Genomic DNA, 18,680 nt, shown 5'->3' on the forward strand with positions numbered 1-18,680 from the left:
GAGATTGGAACAAATGTTAGGTATAATGAAATTATTTCAGGTCAGCAGCGAACTCACACAATTTAAAGAGAATGAAGCCAAAGAAACTTCTGATGTCTCCACAGTCTATGTTCCACTAAATCTACGTGGGTCTGGACTCAGTACCCAGCAAAAGTTGTACGTGTGAAAGCTGTAGTTCAAGAAGTTAGTTGTTCTTTTCTTTCAGGCAATAAACTCAAGGCTCAGAGAGGTTCAGTAGCTACAGTCATACGCTGTCAGTAAGAGAGCCAGAGTCTGGGCTTTAAGTCTCATTGCATCTCCATGTCCAAGATGCTTGCTTACTTCTTCCTTTAGCGTAGACAGCTGAGGATAGTTCTGGGCCATGGATTAATATGTCTACCCCTAGCGTCGTCATATTAGTCCCTTTTTTTAAGTGACAAAATATTTGACAAGAACCAAATTAAGAGGAAAAAGATTTATTTTGATTGACAGTTCCCAGGAACACAGTCTAGCCCAGCTGGGAAAACATGGCAGCAGGTGCAGGATGCATCTTCAGCCAGGGAGCCGAGAGTGACAGATGCTAGCTCACTTTCTCCTCTGTGTTCCATCTATGAGTCCTACCCATGGAATGGTCCATAGTTAGGGTGGCTCTTCCCACCCCAATCAACCAGCGTAGAAAGTTCCTCCCAGGCTTGCCCAGAGGCTTGTCTTCTAAGTGGTTGTAGATTCTGTGGATAATCAGTTACTAGCCATCCAAATCTGCAATAGGCTCGCTGCTTACTATGGCCTCACAACCTTGGGTGCCAGGAAATGAACTGTAGTTTCTGCCACTGTGGAAGACTTTCAGAGTATTTCTCACTTGGCTGGCATTATGTTAGTAGTGCTTTTCATGCTCGCAGTCCAACCTTCTGCTGTTTGTAGATATTTAAGGTGCTGCTGAGTGGGTGAGTGACACTTGGTGCTCACTGGGAAGTAAAACTCAAACGCCCCTCAGAGATCTGTGCGTCTGGTTAGGACCTCACAGTCTCTTTCATAGCAGCCCAAGTGTCAACTTATTATCTAATTATGTTTTACACTATCAAATGATTGAAACATCAATAATAGGCTTTCAGATTCATTATTATGTAACCCTTGAACTTTTGTAATGTGTCCTTTTCCCTTTCTTAAGGCTGATTTCCCAAATGAGAGTAATTAGGTGGGTCAAAGTTGAACATGACACATAGATAAGATAATTTCAAAGGACCTCACCCTGTTTTGAAAGAGCTAGTTTGGTCTTTCAACTAAAAGATTTTTTTTTCCATGCTGAAAGACATGTGACTGAAATAGGTGGCTTAGCTGATGGCAGAGATAATTGATCATAAAATACAAATATAGCAGCTTGAGAGATGACTTAGCAGTCATCAAGAGCATGTACTGTTCTTTCTGAGAACCTAAGTCCACTTCCCAGTACCCATTATCAGGTAGCTCACAACCACTTGTAACTCCAGTTCCAGGGCATCTGACTCTGTTTTCTGACCTCGGGCACTACACTCAAGTGCACAAACCCATACTCATGTTTATGTATATATAATTAAAAATAAGATCTTAAAAACATACGAGTATAAAACTTCAATTTAACTCAACTTCTATAACCTTTTTATAAACAATGGCAAAAGAACTGGGAATCAGGACTAGAGAGATGGATCAGTGAAGAGCACTGGCTGCTCTTGCAGAGGACCCTCGTTTGATTCCCAGCACACACATGGTGTCTCACAACCATCTATCACTCCCACGATGGCGTGGAATCCACAATCCTCCTGCTTCAGCCTTCTGAATACCTGGGATTGCAGACATACACTACCACACTTGACTAACATGCTGTTTTGTTGATCTAAGATTTACTGTTATTTTCCCTTTTCTGTTTGGAGACAGAATGCCCCAGGACAGATTCAAGTCATTCTCCCAGCCTTTTGAGTGCTGGGACATGCACTATACCAACTTGAGATTCTGCTTCAATGACTACTTCAATCAGTTTTCATTTCTGGTACCCAGAAAGTAGTAGATGAGGATAGTCAGAAGCAGGCTACAGGTAAACAACGTTATCTAGACTTCAGAACTTTGCTCCAGGAAGCACCATAGGAAAAGCAAGCCTCATGATGGAAAAATGGCATCAAAACACATGAGAGGTAAAGTAGACACTTAAATTGTTTATCAGACAGAGGTGATAATGGCAAAAGGCTGCAGATTTTTACTCCACTGATAGCAGGTGATAGCGTCATGTTTGAGTGTATTTGCTGAGTCAAGTGTAGGTGGGAAAAGAAGGCTACCTGGGGAGGGACTACTCCCATTCCTGCCCACAGCAGCATGTCAACCTGAGTTACTGAACTTGGATCTGGGTAGAAGAATGCAAAACATAGACCTTGCTACTGTGTTGTGGGAAATGAAGAAAGTGTAAAAGAATTTAAAGGGATAAGTAGAAGAAAGTAAGGTAGGTCCTCTGGGAGGAACAGTCAACTCCTATTTGACAAGTCAGGGGTGGTTCCTGGAGGGAAAACTCTAAGGCTGAGACCTGAAATATCGCAAAGACCAGAAGGGAGAGAAGAATGTTCCTAAAGAACAAAACTATGATGAGGAGCCTCTTTGCCTTTCCTCCGCCATCGTGCGCCGTCTGCCCGCCTCAGCTTCTCGCCGTGTCTTCTCACAAGACTTTCAGAATCAAGCGATTCCTTGCCAAGAAACAAAAGCAAAATTGTCCTATTCCTCAGTGGATTCGGATGAAAACTGGCAACAAAATCAGGTACAACTCCAAGAGAAGATACTGGAGGAGAACGAAGCTGGTTCTGTAAGGAGTCAACAATGGCAAGACAGCTCACGCTGAATCGTGGTCCTCGATGAGTGTTGTAAGATGGAGTTCAACATTTTCAACCTGGAGACTTGATCTTGTTTAAGTTGGGAGTGGTTTCTCCAGTAATAAAATGTAGAACCTTTTGAAAAAAAAAAACTATGATGAAGAAAAAGTCAGGATGAGAAAGAACAAGCATGGAGTATTTAAAAGAAACATAAGCATCAGTGTGTAGGTGGAAGGCTGGGGATGAGGTGGTGAGTGTTAGGATTCAGGCAGTATGCTGGCCCCTGTTACTGGCAGGATGCACTCCTCAGGCAATTCCCTGGCCAGCCCAGGGTCCTATGGTTGCTGTGTCACTATGTAGTCTGTACGCAGGTGCAAAGGTCCCTTTTTTTTTTCTTCTTGAATTTTTTCTTCTTATTTATTTATTTCAAAGGTCCCTTTAAGAGACACACTCTGACCACTCCTGCTCTCTCTGCCTTTTCTCTGAGGTGGCTTATCACTGTCTCTCTCCCCCTCTCTTCCCCAATAAATTTCCTTCCCATGTAAGGTCTGTCTGATGGTATGTCTGTCCCTCACCCCAACTAGTTGCTTTTTAAGTTTAAAGGTAAATTCAATAATCTAACCTTTTGCCCTGTTGTTTCTGTGTCCCTCCTTTTTCTTTTCAGAATGAGATCCTTGAATCTAATCTCCTTTGTTAAACTTTTTTCCTGACCCTCACCAATAATAACTTGTAACTAACTCCTCTCCATGATGACAAATATCCATAACCCACTGAATGACCAAAACCACCCATCGAACCTCTTGGGAATGTGGGTGTCATGTTCTCTAGAGTGCTTCCTGTTGTCTTGGGGTAGGCAATGGCATCTCTAGGGAACCCTGAGGAAATCGAGTTAGGACCAACTCCTGGGAGGGCTAACTGTATCATTTATTGCCAGTCTCTGTGTAATGGGAAAGTGTAGGGCTTACCTGAAGTCCTGGCTGGAGAAGTGCATGAGTCTGGACCATCTCAGCTAGTCACCTTGGAACTGTCCTGAGCAGTTTGTAATCCAAAGCTGATCTTTGGATGGTGTTTGTCAGCTTAGTGGCCTTAACACAATCTAGGTGGAATCATTGTTGTGGGGTCCCATCATCCTTTTAAGATGTCAAAGGTTACAGTTAGGAATGGTTACAGTTCACTGCAAAATACTTTAAACATTTTAAATGTCATATGCAGTGTATCTCAGAAAGGTTAAAGGACCACAATTTGTTAAGTACATTTGGAGTACACAAACTTAATTCCTAGTTACTTGATTCAGACTCAGGCTCAAAATCATGTACAGAAAGCTAGATGAAGCCTTTTTCTAGAATTAGTACTCTATATGACCATTTAAACAGAAATTTAAATATATATATATATATATATATATATATATATTAATCTTATAAATTTTGAGATAATAGGCCGGACGGTGGTGGCGCACGCCTTTAATCCCAGCACTCGGGAGGCAGAGGCAGATGGATCTCTGTGAGCCTGGTCTACAAGAGCTAGTTCCAGGACAGGCTCCAAAGCCACAGAGAAACTCTGTCTCGAAAAAAAAAAAAAAAAAAAAAAAAAAAAAAAAAAAAAAAAAAAACCAAAAAAAAAATTTTGAGATAATATTTATAGCTTAAGAAAAAATTTTAAAGAGTCAAAATAAAGCCAAAAATTTATGAGATTAGTGGCAATAGAATAGGCCCTTAAATTTGTTTTTTCTTCTGTGCCATATCAGGTGGATCTTCTGACATGAGACAGAGATTTTGGATTTTCCTTTAACAAACATGCTTGAGTTTAGAAAAGGAGAGAATCACACTCCAACTTCAAAGACAGCTTTAATTTTTAATTGAACTAGGACCACAAAGAGACCATTTGCCTTATATATCTGTAGAGAACAGCAGAAACAAACATTTGGGAAGATTTTAGGCAATTTTATCCTGTTGGAAATGTGCTATATCATTAGGTCAATTTATTCTTTCTCTTGGGACATTTTCTCTGGATAATTTGACTTTTTTCTGAGGATGTCTCATTTGTCTAGTGGTCTTTAGATTTTTTTTAGTTGTATGCTTTTATTCTCCTGGAAAGACAAAAACAAAACCCTGCCCCAACCCTAACTTTGGGAGTTTCCCTTTTTGGCAAGTTATATCTGATCAAATGAAAGGCATTGCCGGGCGGTGGTGGCGCACGCCTTTAATCCCAGCACTCGGGAGGCAGAGGCAGGCGGATCTCTGTGAGTTCGAGGCCAGCCTGGTCTACAAGAGCTAGGTCCAGGACAGGCTCTAAAAAAGCTGCAGAGAAACCCTGTCTTGAAAAACAAAAACAAAACAAAACAAAAAAAACAACAAAAAAAATGAAAGGCATTAAGTTTGTCATATAAGTTACTTTAGACTGAATGGCCACACTGTTTGATGAACTATCACCTTTTCTAATCAAGCGGTCTCTCCTGTTCAAATCTAATCTTTATCAATTTTGATGGTATCCATAGCTTTTCTTCTCCTTTGGAAACAAAGGTAAAACCTCTTCCCCAATGTAACACATGTCCTGGTTTCCATTATGAGGTCAACACATCTTTAAAGTGTACAGGCTTATTTAATTTAGCAGTTTTTCCTACTATTCAATGTCTCTCCACAGCTATTGTTCCTTTATCCAAAAAGGCCAAGACCCTCTCTAAGTTCTACCCTACTACTTCCTGTGTCTCTATATCTGTTCTCAGTCCAATAAAACCTGTATGATTAATTTTGGACAGCTGATAGCTAGTTCTGCCCTCTGATTCAAAGCAAACTTTATGGTCAGTCTCAGGAGCATCAGAATATGTGATCAAAATATCACACAACAATAGTCTCTGCAGGAAGTCACACGGAAGATATTGACAAGGTTGTGGGGAAAATGGAATCCTTGCCCAACACAGCATAGGTGGGAATATAAATTAGTTCAACAAGTACAGAAAACTGTGCTGAGGTTTCACAAAAATTCCAGAACAACCATATCATCCAATGATTGTACTGCAGTTATTTAAGCAAAGGAAATGAAATTCATACCTATCTCAAAAAAAACTATGTACTCCAATGTTATCCTAGCCCTCCTCATAATAACCAAGCAATGGGAACAACCTAAGTGTCCATCAATGGATGAATGGGTGTTTTAAAAGTACATATATACAATGCAATAGTACCATTAAAAACAATTCTGTCATTTGCAACCACATTGATATAGCTGGAAGATACTACATTAAGGCAAATAAGTCAAGCATTCAAAGACAAATATCACATGATCTCATATGTGAAACCCACATAGTTATCCCAGGGAAGACAGTATGGTGGTTAGCAGAAGCTAGGAGTGGTGTTGGCATTCAGAGTCGACAGTGAAAACATTTCAGTTAGATAGGAAGAATTGGGCAAGGAAGGGATTTACCATGCAGCATGCTGACTACAGTTAATGTGTTGTATCCCTGGGAGATGCTGAGGTAATATAAAATGTCCTCACCACAAATAGGACCTGTGTGAGGGAGTACGTACATAACTTAGCTAGATTACGTCATCCCAATGTGTCTTCACTTCAAAACATTGTGATACACATATAATTTTATCTGTCTTAAAAGTATATATAGTATAAGAATGTCTCAGTTGAAATGTAATTTGTTTTTTAGAAACAGGGTCTCTCTCTAGTGCAGGTTGGAACTCACTGTGTAGCCCAGGCTGACCTCAAAACACAGCAAACCTTTGGTCTCAGCCTCCCAAGAGCTGTGCTTTCAGGTAAGAGTCACCAGCTCTGGTTCTTCTTTTTGCTGATAACTACTTGACTTATAAACAAAAATGTCGTCTTCTCTTGGTGCTGCTGTGGCCTTGCACATGCTAGGCAGGCTCTCTACTGCTGATCCACGTCTCCAGCCCTTAAAATGTGCATGGGGGGATGGTGGGTGTTTACACACACACAAGTGCAGACATACAGCTTTTGCATTGAGAAGGGGTCTCATTGTGTAGGACTGACTGCCCTGGAATTCACTATGTAGAACAAGCTGGCCTGTAGCTTACAGAGATCCACCTGCCTCTCCCTCTGGATCATATATATAAGTTTAAATCTTGGCTCTGAACGTAAGAGAAAATATGTGTGGCTGAGCACAGTGGCACACACCTTTAATCCCAGCCAGGGATACGTAATGAGACCCTATCTCAGAGAAATGGGGGGAGGTGGCATTTGTCTTTCTGAATCTGATTATTCGATTTAATATGATTTCCAGTTGTGTCCATTTTCTGTAGTATCAGGATTTCATCCTTTTTCTTTTTCTTTTGACGGTCTCTTTATATAGCCCTAGCTGTCCTGTAGCTGAGTAGACTTGACTAGGCTAGCCTCGAACTCACGGAGATCTGCCTGCCTCTGTAACCTGAGTGCTGAGATTAAAGGCATGCCCCACCACACCCAGCTCATTTTTCTTTATGGCTGTATGTAATTTCCATTTTGTGCATATGCTTCATTTTCTTTAGTCATTCTTCTGCTGATGGGCATCTAGGCTGTCTCTAAGAAGCAGGATCTTTCAGAGTAGCTCAGCCTGTTTTGGAAGCTACTGTGTAACCTAGGCTTCTCTGGAACTTTGGATTCTACTACCTCACCCTGCTGAGTACTGGGATCAAAGGCTCTTGGCACCAGTCACAAATGCCTTTGAGTGATGTACTCAAGATAGGCCTCCCTGCCTGGACTAAGCTGGTACACAGGGAACCTGAGAGACCTTGCCAAGAACTACTGGCTTCAGCTACTTTTGTCAGTAATCTTTGAGTCTCTAGCTGATTCTGCTCTCATTACCTTTAACAAGGACCGTCTGAGATGAGAAAAGACAGCACTCCATGCTGGCTGTGCACAGGTTCATTTACTCCAGAAAGACTGGCAACAAATGGCTTACTCCCTCCCTGCCTCTCCTGTCCCCCTCTTCCTCCTCCTCCTCCTCCTTGTCCTCTCTTTCCCTCTGCCCTTTTACTTCACCCCCTTGCCCTCCCTTCCCCTCCTATAGTTTACCTCATAGTGCAGTGAGGGCTATACATTCCTCATTCTTAGCTAAGGGCAGCATTCCTGGGAGCCCTAAGAAGGGCTGAGTAACAATCACAACACTATGTGTCAGAAGTTCTCCTGAGTTGTGTCCTTTTTGTTTTCTAGTTGTGGCACCCAGAAGCTCTTTGAAGCCACTGCATAAAACCCAGCAGGTTTGAGTGGAATGGGAATTTGACGACCTGGGGCTTGAACTTGCAATCCTTCTACCTCAGCCTCCTGAGTAGCTGGGATTCTAGGGCCATGCCACCAGGCTCAGATCTCACTTGTTTTCTTCAGTAAAAGCATACTTGTAATCTCTTTTTGAGCTAGGCTTGGTGGTTTGTGCCTGTGATTCTAGTACTTCGGAGGTGGGAGCAAGAAGTTCAGGGAAATTCCCAGGTACATAGTGAGTCGGCTTGAGGCCAGCCTGAGCTACATAAGACCCTGACTCAAAAACAAACAAACAAAAAACCCACAAAAAACTAAAATATAAAAGCTGAGAATGGTAATCAAATCAGCTTTCTGTCACTGAGAAAAAAACACCCAGCTAATGATAGTCAGCCCTAAGAAGAAAGTTCATAGTTACTTGGCTCTGGGGCTTCTGGGCCAGTGGTGGCACAGTGGGTCCTGGCTATTACCTGGCTGAAGAGGCCTGTTCACTTTATGGGAGAGAGGGGGGCAGGGCCAGCTTCCCCTCAAATGCAAACCCCCAATGACTGACCTTCCTTCTGGGTTCCACCTCCTGTAGGTTCTACCATCTTCTTACAGTCAGTAAGTCTTTACAGAGCCTTAGGTGACATTTGAGAGCTAACCTATAAATCAGACGTACTAGTGAACCATGCCTGGAATCCTAACACCCATGAGAGGGAGACAGGAAGATCGTGGGAAGGTCAGCCTGGACTATACAACAAGGCTCTGTCCAAGAAAGAAAATAAGCAATCAAGCAAACCATAAGATCTGAACTATAGCAATTTGGTTCTTTGGAGAATAATAGCACTCCTTGAAGTTTACAGATTTTGTGTGTTTAAGTTGAGCCTCTTGGGCTTCAATTTTCTTTCTTTTCTTTTTCTTTCTTTTTTTTTTGAAGATTTATTTATAATGTATACAGTGTTCTGCCTGTGTATATACCTGCAGGCCAGAAGAGGGCACCAGATCTCATTACAGATGGCTATGAGCCACCATATAGTTGCTGGGAATTAAACTCAGGACCCTTGGTAGAGCAGCCAATGTTCTTAACTGCTGAGCCATCTTGCCAGCCTTGGATTTCAGTTTTCTATGTAGCCAAAAACCACCCTGAATTTCCGATTCTCTTACTTCTGCCTCCCAAGTACTGGGTATTATAGATTGCATCTGTGCCTGGGCAACTTAATGAGGACCTCTCATAAAATAAAATGCTGGAGAGACAGTTCAAAGGCCAAAGAGACTTGGCACCAGGCCTGATGACCTGAGGTCAGTCTCCAGGACTCATATGATGGAGTGTCCTAGCCAGTGATGTTCCATTGCTGTGAAGAGACACCATGACCATGGCAACTCTCATAAAAGAAAGCATTTAATTGGGGCTGGCTTACAGTTTGGAGGTTTGGTCCATTATCATCATGGCAGGGAGCGTGGTGGCAGTTAGACAGACATGGTGCTGCAGAGGTAGCTGAGAGTTCTACAGCCACAGGCAGGAGGAAGACAGAGACTCTGGGCTTGGAATTGGTTTTTTAAAACCCCAAAGCCCACCTCAGTGACACACTTCCTCCAACAAGGCCACACCTCCTAATCCTTTTCAAATCATGCCACCCCATGATGACTAAGCATTCAAATATATGAGCCTATGGGGGCCATTCTTAGTCAGATCACCATACAAAGGGAGAAGCTCTCTCCCTGAAGCTGTCCTCTGACTTCTGTATGCACACTGTAGCATATGTGTGTACATATGCACAAAGGAGGCCTGGGGATGTGGCTCAATGGTGATGTGCTTGCCTCGCTTTCATGAGCCTATGTCTCCCAACATTGCTAAGCCAGGGTATATTTATATTAAATTTATACATATATACACACGTGTATATATGTGTGTATATACATACACACACATATATGAAAATTGCTAAAGAAGATCAAGCAGGCAATCCTCACCTGGATATCTGTGCCCCAAATCCTTCATGCATTTTATTATTTTGTTTTCTCTTTCCCGCCTGCCTGCATGCATTTTAGGAGCACAGTTTGTGTGTGCCACGCTAACCCCAGTGTCAGAGTGTCTCATGCTACAGTGGCTTGCTTAAAAGGCGACCAAAGGGAGAACTCACTAATGAAATCTAAGTGAAGAGAGATGTGTAATTAAGACACTCACTCACTGCCTCCTAGCCATTGATGGAGAAGGTAACACCTGCTGGGCTCATTATCTAAGGTGCTTCTCTGTCAAGGATCACCTTTTTGGGGCGACTTCCGCCGTGATCCTTGCCAAGGTGGGTTTGTACGTTCCAGAGTAGGGGCATGAGGGTTAGAAATGTTAGGTAGGAGCAACAGATAAGAAAGAAACACAGCGGTGGCGTGTGCCTTTAATCCCAGCACCCGGGAGGCAGAGGCAGGCAGATCTCTGTGAGTTCGAGACCAGCCTGGTCTACAAGAGCTAGTTCCAGGACAGGCTCTAAAGCTGCAGAGAAACCCTGTCTTGAAAAAACAAAAAAAAAAAACCAAAAAAAAAAAAAAAAAAAAGAAAGAAAGAAAAGAAAAGAAAGGAAGGAAGGAAGGAAAGAAGGAAGACAGAGGCATAGGATAGTACCGGGAGGGCAGCTGCATGCTGAAATCCGAGTTCTGAGTTCACCTGTGTTTATTTTTCATTCAGTTTTATACCCCAATACAAAAGGGAGGAAAAAGGCAAAAGACTACCTCCCTCTTCCCTGGTTTCGAGACAGGGTTTCTCTGTATAGCTTTGGATCCAGTCCTGGCACTAGCTCTGTAGACCAGGCTGGCCTTGAACACACAGAGATCCACCTGTCTCTGCCTCCCAAGTGCTGGGATTAAAGATGTGTACCACCACTACCCAACAGACAAAAGACCACTTTAAAAACATGATACAAAGGACAACCAGAACAGTTACTGCTCCCATACTTGAGACATCAAGCCATTAACTCTTGAGTAAGTATTTGATGTTTGGGGCAGTGAAGACACCCTAGACCAAGTATCATGCAGGCAGCTACTCCCTAAGTCAAATCTCCTATTTCAAAAGAAGGAGCAGAAGCATGCTTGAATTCTCTGACCTTTGGTCAGGGTGGAGCAGATCCACCTCTGTGGGCCATCTTAAGGTACAGAACACCAAGTAACCACAGGATATCTTGTTTTGTAGCCACACCTGTTGTCAACAACTTTGAAAAAGCAAAATAAGCTCAAACTCTCTGACCTTCAGGCAAGGTGGAATAGGTTCACATTTCGGGGTTCCCACAGCTCTCTCTGCTATGGACAACTGCACAAACTCAAGAGAGAGCCAAAGTACTAAGGCCCTGTCTGAGATGCTGCAGGTCTACAATTCTGTGGCTGGTGCTGCCCCTGGTCAGTAAAAAGGAGGTAACACACCCTACCTTGCCTCACACTGGAAGTTATAATACAAAATGAGGCCCCCAATGGTGTACATGTCCCTCAAAGGGACTGTCCTTCTGCTCCCTTTTCTCTGAGACACACTGACGTGCTGTCTCCTGACAGCTTTTATTATAAAGAACTGTCATCAGTAAGTCCTTGCGAATGCCTTAAACTGGAGAATTTCCCCACAGGAGCCAGTGTCTGAAGTTTTCACAAAAAGGAGCCCACCTCTCAAGAGAATGGTTAACAGAAACCACAGGAGGCTTTTGTTTAAAACCATTAGGCCTCAGTCCAGGCTAAAAAGCTAACTGGAGTCAATTCGTATTTATTTGTGTCCCAGTCACTAAAATGTAGCTAACCAGGAAGCTTTTAATCTAATCTTCCAAGAAATCCAGATGAGGCAGCTAACAGCCACATCAAAAGATGACCTTCAGAAGCCTGGTACTGTCTCCAGATCGGTCTACGGAACCTCACAAGGAACCTCAGGAGGAGAACAAAGAGCAACCTACTTTCGTCCTTGGTTTCTGCTTCTTTCTGCCTCTTTCTACCCAGAAAACCAACTTCTGCCTGCCTCACTGGAGCACATTCTACCTCAGTGGGTCTACCTGTGGGTCACAACCCCTTGGGAGTTGAATAACCCGTTTACAATGGGCCGAATATCAGATAGCCTGTATATCAGATATTTAGATTATGATTCATAACAGTAGTAAAATTACAGTTATGAAGTAGCCATGAAAATAATTTTATGGTTGGGGGTCAGTACAACATAAGGGTCACAGCATTAGGAAGGTTGAAAACCATGGCTCTGCTTTATGGCATGAAGCTCTTTAACACCCTTAAAGTAAATTGTTGGAATTTAGTTCCTTGATGAGGAGTGCTACCCACCCATCAGGGTACTTGAGTAGCGCCAGGTGGGACATCCGGAATCTCAGTATCCTCATTGCCACATTCATTGAAGTGCTGCTCTTAGAAATGTATTCCTTTGCCACGTGTGGAGGCACACACCTCTGAGCCTAGAATTCAGGAGACTGAGACAGGAGGATCACAAATTTGAGGCTAGTCTGGGTTACATAGTAGGTTCAGACTAGATTGGCCTACGCAGACAGACCTCTTCTCAAAACATTGAAAAGGAAAAAAGTAAAGAAATACATTGTATTGCGTCCTGTACAGTCCTTTGTAAAGTTTTTGCGCCCCAACCTCTCCGCTGACAGAATGATCCAAATCAGACCAAATTAAACCAAATTAGAAAAAGCCCAGGACTAATGGTTGCCAGCGCTCCTGGGTGGACCTCCTGGCAAATAAGCCGAGGGGAAAAGGAGGGTCAGGAAGACCATGTGTTAGTCCTCTAGGGGGCAGCTTAAATAGCCTGTGGAAGTGGCCTTGATCCTCCCTGGGGAGGGGTCACCTTTTGGTGGGCTTTTTTGGAGGTGGAGTCTGGACTGGGGCAACTCCCAGGGGAGGGGTCCTGGGATGGAAAGTTCCACTCAAACATTTTAGCATGGATGCCAGGGACTGAGGTGAAGCCTCCAACCAAACATCCTTCACAATGAAACAAAAACAAACAAACAACAAAAAAAACATTCTCTGCAAAGGAAAACAAAACAAAACAATAGGTAAAAGTAGAAGTCCCAAGCTTTAACCACCAGACCTGACCGTTTGGATCCCAACCCAAGATGTCTGACACAAACATCTGGATCTACCCCTAGTTATTACCGGATATGACCCGGTTGTTACAGTCAGAGCCCAGGCCCTCGCAGACCTAACAAGCTAGCCTGGACACCTGTCTTCAACAGCTCTTGAAGAGACAAGTAAGGGAAAATCAGAGAAAGGAAATTTATTTCGTGCGGTCACTCTAGAAAGAGGAACAAATAAAGAGGCCCAGAGAGTCAGGGTGTGTTGAGAAGACACAGGCCATCTTTCTCAGGACAAGTTCCATGACTCTTGTAACAGGGCCCCAGACCTTAGCACAGCTGACTCCATTATGGAGGTACCATTCAGGCCATGAAACTCAGCATGTAGATAGTACCATCTGACGAAACTAAAAGACCTTGTCCACCAAAGTCCATAGTCCTGGGAAAGTCTCTAAGTGTGCTAACCTTGCTTTCTGACGCCTGTAATTCCACTTCTGGCTAATTGTTCTTATTAACTGAAGTTTCATGTCAATCCAGATCATGTTTTTTTGTGTGCTTAAAAGCTCACCCCTATACCCAGTGTAGTTTCTGACTGGCTTTTTTTGGGCTCAAACTCATGTCTGAGTAGCCTTCTCTGGTGAATACCCCCCCAACACTCTAAGCACTGACAACATCCTCATCCTGTACCTCAAACAAAAGGAGCCAGGCTGAGATTCTGCTTTCCAACTTCAAAGAAACTTTTCCCATCCTCAAACAAGAGTTTCTCAGAAGACAAAAGCTACAAAGGAATGGGGGACTCTCCTGCATCGCTTCTCATCTGAGCAAGAGGCCCCAGAGGCTCACAACACCTCAGCTTTCCTGGAAGAACCTAGACTTCTTACATCTTTACCCCTAGAAACTCTCTTTCTTTGTTTATGATTTTGAAAAAGACTCTCAGTGTATAGCACAGGCTACCCTACAATTCAGTTCCCAATCCTATCTCAGCCTCCCAAAAGTTAAGATTGTAGGTGTGTAGTGTACCTCTCTCTATGCCCAAGTTCTTTCCTTGCTTGCTTCCCCCCACCACCACACTTTTTTTGGTAAGAGAGGAATCTAGGGTTCAAATCCAAGGTCTTATAGATTCTAGGCCAGCTCTCTCCCACTGGGGTACATCCCTGGCCCTGGCTGTTGGGTTTTGTTGTTGTTGCATTTTTTTCCCCTTTCAATTATATGTTTTTCATAGAGAACAATGAGTGTTCTGCTGTGACCAAAACAGGAGGTCCTGATGACTTTCCCTTCTGAGAAAGACCTAAAGCTAGCCACATTCTTCCTCACTGTGTAACATACCAGCCTATAAGCTCCAGTTCCCTCCAACCTTGAACTCAAAATGACTTTCATAAAGAAAACTGTTTTTGTTGTTTGAGAATAGGATGTATATCCTAGGCTGCTCTCAAAGTCATGATCCTCCTGCCTCAGCCTACTGAGTGCTGGGAATACTGACATGTGTCACCTCATCTGGTTTATAGACAAAACTGTTAGCATGTGCTTAGTTTAATCTGAGGGTGCATAGTTTAGTGGTACAACATGTGCTTAGCATGTTTGAGACTCCAGGTTCCACCCTCAGTACCAAATGAAAGCAAATTGCCTTGAGTTGGGTGATAACAAGACTTGACGAACCACAAGTGTGCACAAATAAGACTGTGCCCACTGTCCAGATGAACCACAAGCGTGCACAGATAGATTGTGCCCACTGTCCAGATAAACTGCAAGCATGTAGAGATAGACAGTGCCCACTGTTCAGATGAACTGCAAGCGTGCGGAGACAGACTGTGCCCACTGTCAAGATGAACTCAAGCGTGTGCTCTTTCTTAGTTATGATACATTATAAATAATACATCACCATCCTGAGCTGTGGGCTTCCAAGTTTAAGGCTAGTATTTCTTTTAAAGTATTTAGTTTTTAATCCTGGGGCAAGGTGTAAGGTGTGCACATGTGAGTGTAGCTGCCTGGATTCAGGTCCTCTGGAAGAGCACTCTGTGATTGTAGTCCTGGATTCGTGTCTCTGGAAGAGCACTACATACTTCTGACCACTGAGCCATCTCTCTGACACCTCAGAAGTTGTATTTATAATAAATTTCCTGAGGCTACTGACTACTGGCAAATTACTTTTAAAAACCATCAGTATTTTTCTTAGCTTATTTTTATTTTATTTTATTTATTTGTTTGGTTGGTTTTGTTTTCTGAAACTGGGTTTCTTTGTGTAGCCCCAGCTGTCCTGGAACTCTATGCAGACAGTATTTTTCTTAGTTTATGATGACAGCTGTCTCCCCTTCTTAATTAAGTGGATCTCGAATGTTATGAGCCCCTGGAGAGCTTATTAAAACAGATCTGTAGCTAAGGACAGTGTCCAATGCCTATCATCTTGACTTTTGGGAGGTGGAAATAGGACAATCAGTAATTCAAGGCCGGATGAACCTTGGCAACACAGAAATTTCAAGGCCAACCTTGGAGTTCTGTTTGGTGTTCTGTCAACTTGACCCAATCTAGGGTCATCTGGGAAGAGGGAACCTCAGTTGAGAAAAGGCTTTCATCAGATTAGCCTGTAAGCGACCCTGTAGGACATTTTCTTGATTAATGATTGATGTGGGAGGGCCCAGCCTGCTTAGTGTAGTAGTACCACCCCTGGAAAGGTAGTACTGGGTGGTTTGAAATAATAAGCTGAGAGGGCCGATGATGACAAGCCAGTAAGCGCCAGTCCTCCAAGGATTCTGCTGCAGATCCCACTCCAGGTTCCCGTCTTGAGTTCCTGCCCTGACTTCCCTCAGGGATGGGGTGTGGCTGAGAGCTGTAAGAAGAAATAAACCCTTTCCTCCCCAAGCTGCTTTTGGTCATGGTGTTTTATTACAGCAAAAGAAAGCAAACTAGAGCAGTGAGTTCCATGAGGCCCTGTCTCAACAAAACCAAACCCAGACATAAACTAACTCTCACCCCATTAGCCCTGGCTTCCATCCTCAGAGGCTCCGATTGGGTTTAAGGATATGTTTGTTATATGCTTCCAGGTAAGAGTGATGTTGCCTGTTGACCACACTCGGGGCATCTCAGCCTTAGGCTTACATGGCCTTAACATTGTTGATACTGAGTCACATTTATCATGGAGCAGGTGTGTGAGCTGCAGGGTTGGTGTAGCACGATTAATAAAAACCCAGAGACAGATATGGGGGTTCAGCCTGAAGGTCAGAAAAGCAAAACAGCCAGCCACTGTCCAAAATCCTGCCTCCAGGAATCTCAGAATGAGACTGTGTGAGAGCTGTCTCCTCCTGTTTCATATTCCTCTTCTGGACTGGGATTAAAGGCATGCTCCACTACCATTCAGTTTCTATGGCAACTAGTGTGACTGCTGGGATTAAAGGTGTGTGTCACTGCTTCCTGGCCTGTAAGGGTGACCAGTGGGACTGTTTGACTCTCTGATCTTCAGGCAAGCTTTCTTTATTAAGATACAAATGAAATGTCCCTGCAGACTGGTACCCTCATCCCTCTGTTCACTAGATGCCAGCGAGGACAGAACTCTGTCAAATATTCCCACGTGTCTCCTGGAGAGTGAAACTCTCCCCCGATTAAGGGCCACTGCTGTAAGACAAGCAATCCTCTTTAACCTCCACATTCCATCGGAGGAAAACCCCATTTCTGTATCCACAGTGCATGTGTAAACCACCAGTTACCTGTGAGGGAACGAGAATCTAATCTAAGCCCTTTGATGAGCCTCCCCATCCCTTTCTTGGGGGGTTGTTTCATCAACATAAAGCAACCTACAACCTACAACCTACTACAACCAGGAAAGACAGGTTCCCGGCCTTCTTGGGCCTGGAACATAGAGACTGTCAACATTATCAGCCTACCATCTTTGCTCAGAAGGGCTGCTTCCCTGTGGGAAATTACATCAATGGTCTCACACAGGGAAAAGAAACAGGTCTTACTTTTCCAGGGAAGAGTGTGGGGTGATGTTGAATTCCCCAGCCAAGCCACACCCATACCATTCTATCCAGGAAAAGAAGAGCAAATAGGTCTAGCATCTGCCTCCTCAGATGCTTGGTGGCCTTGGCAGGACCAGCTCTGGGACGGTCTGTGGCAACTGAGTGGCAGCGAGGGGCTCAGTGAGCTAGCCTGAGTCACTGAATTTATGGCCCACCCAGAATACAGAAGCATGCGGGCAGTGCCTCTCCTTCCAGGCTTCTCTGCACCTCTGCGGTGACACAGCTGTGCCCTTGCCACCATACTCCTTTATAAACAACACAGCCAAAACACCGCAGGGTGAGAATTTTAGGAACCGGGAAACTGTGGAAAGAAAATGTTTTTGGCCAAGGGCTGATGCTTCCTCATCGGCAGCATCATGCTGAAAGCTGCTCTCCCCAGCCATGCACGCGAGGCCCAATAGCAAAGGCCAGGAGCTAGGGATTTGAGGACCATGGCAGACAGCAAGTCGGGGTTTTCAGAACTGTCCCTGCTTTTGCACATGGGCCTGCCTGGGCTCCTGGCTACTGCCACATTATCTCTCAATCCAGAGCAGCCTGGTGAGGCGTCACTGTCCTATCTAAGATAATTAGAGAATACGCTGTTCCTTTCTAGGTCGTCCTAGATCAAGCAGAAGCATCTGGCATTTTGTGCCAACCAGGTCTTCAGGCCAAGTTTTATAGATGGCTGGAGGGTAGGTGACGTCTTGCTCACTGACCTGTGGGGGAGATTACCGCTCATTATACGTTCAGGGCTGTGAGAAAGACATTCCTACAAGTGTAGTGGGGGTAGGCCCTCCCGGCTCACTGACAGCGTGGGTGTATTTTTATGGTGTTTTCCTGGATTAATTGACTCTATGACGGGATGGGATAAAATCTGACAGAGCTAGCCCATGCAGCCAAGCAGGTGTAACCTAAAAATCGAGCGTTTTGTGGCCGGAGTAGAAGGTAGTGATGAGTGGAGGTGGGCCCGGGGGGGACCTTCCTGGGGCCACAGCAGACAGAAGTTGGAACCCCACCTCTGCCAGAGGTCAGAGGAGTGTAGGAACTCCAGCTAGAGAATCTGCCTTCTCACACTGCCCACCTGGTGTACAAGGAGGAGATGACACTGACTTCCCACCCACCTGGTGGTGGTAAGGTCTTCCCCAGAGAGGAGGTCCTTTCCGACCTGCAGGGCCCTGAGGAGAATCCCTGTGCCAGACGTCTGTTCAGTAGGAAGCTTCTACTGGGCAAAGACTTTCCTGCCTCCCCACCCAAGGCTACTCTCTAAGACCTTCCACCCAAATGTGGTCGCCAGGGGTGAGATCCGTGCCAACGTGTTCAAGAGGAATTGGACGGCTGAGGTGGTCATCGGACATGTGCTGCTGACCGAGTGCCTACTGGGGCACCCTAACCCAGAGTCGGCACTCAAGAAGGTGGGCGCTGCTTGGAGAACTACCAAGAGTAGGTTGCCAGTGGTCTACACGTTACGCAAGCAGCACCAGCAGCTGGAGGGCTGAGGCTACCTGGGACCTCAGCATGGCACTATAGCCTCTCCGGCTGACCTTATGACCCCAGTGGTCTAGGAGGAGCCAAAGATCCCATGGCAGTATGTAGGCACAGGCGAGCAAGATAATTAAGCAGTCAAGAAAATGTTAGACAGGAGGCCGGCACTGAGACTAGTG

At 44.4% G+C, this 18,680-nt stretch overlaps 1 protein-coding gene and 1 pseudogene across 1 annotated transcript; both read left to right on the plus strand.

The window, feature by feature from the left end:
- The first annotated feature begins 271 nt into the window (after positions 1 to 271).
- LOC119815085 (60S ribosomal protein L39-like) lies at positions 272 to 2,892 on the plus strand. The gene has a single exon (XM_038331266.1). The coding sequence runs from the start codon at positions 2,562 to 2,564 to the stop codon at positions 2,802 to 2,804; it is 243 nt and encodes an 80-aa protein (XP_038187194.1). The 5' UTR covers positions 272 to 2,561; the 3' UTR covers positions 2,805 to 2,892.
- An 11,961-nt stretch (positions 2,893 to 14,853) lies between these two features.
- LOC119815735 lies at positions 14,854 to 18,463 on the plus strand (annotated as a pseudogene).
- The last annotated feature ends 217 nt before the right edge of the window (positions 18,464 to 18,680 follow it).

The sequence above is a fragment of the Arvicola amphibius genome, chromosome 5, assembly GCF_903992535.2.
Source record: "Arvicola amphibius chromosome 5, mArvAmp1.2, whole genome shotgun sequence".
Lineage (NCBI taxonomy): Eukaryota > Metazoa > Chordata > Mammalia > Rodentia > Cricetidae > Arvicola > Arvicola amphibius.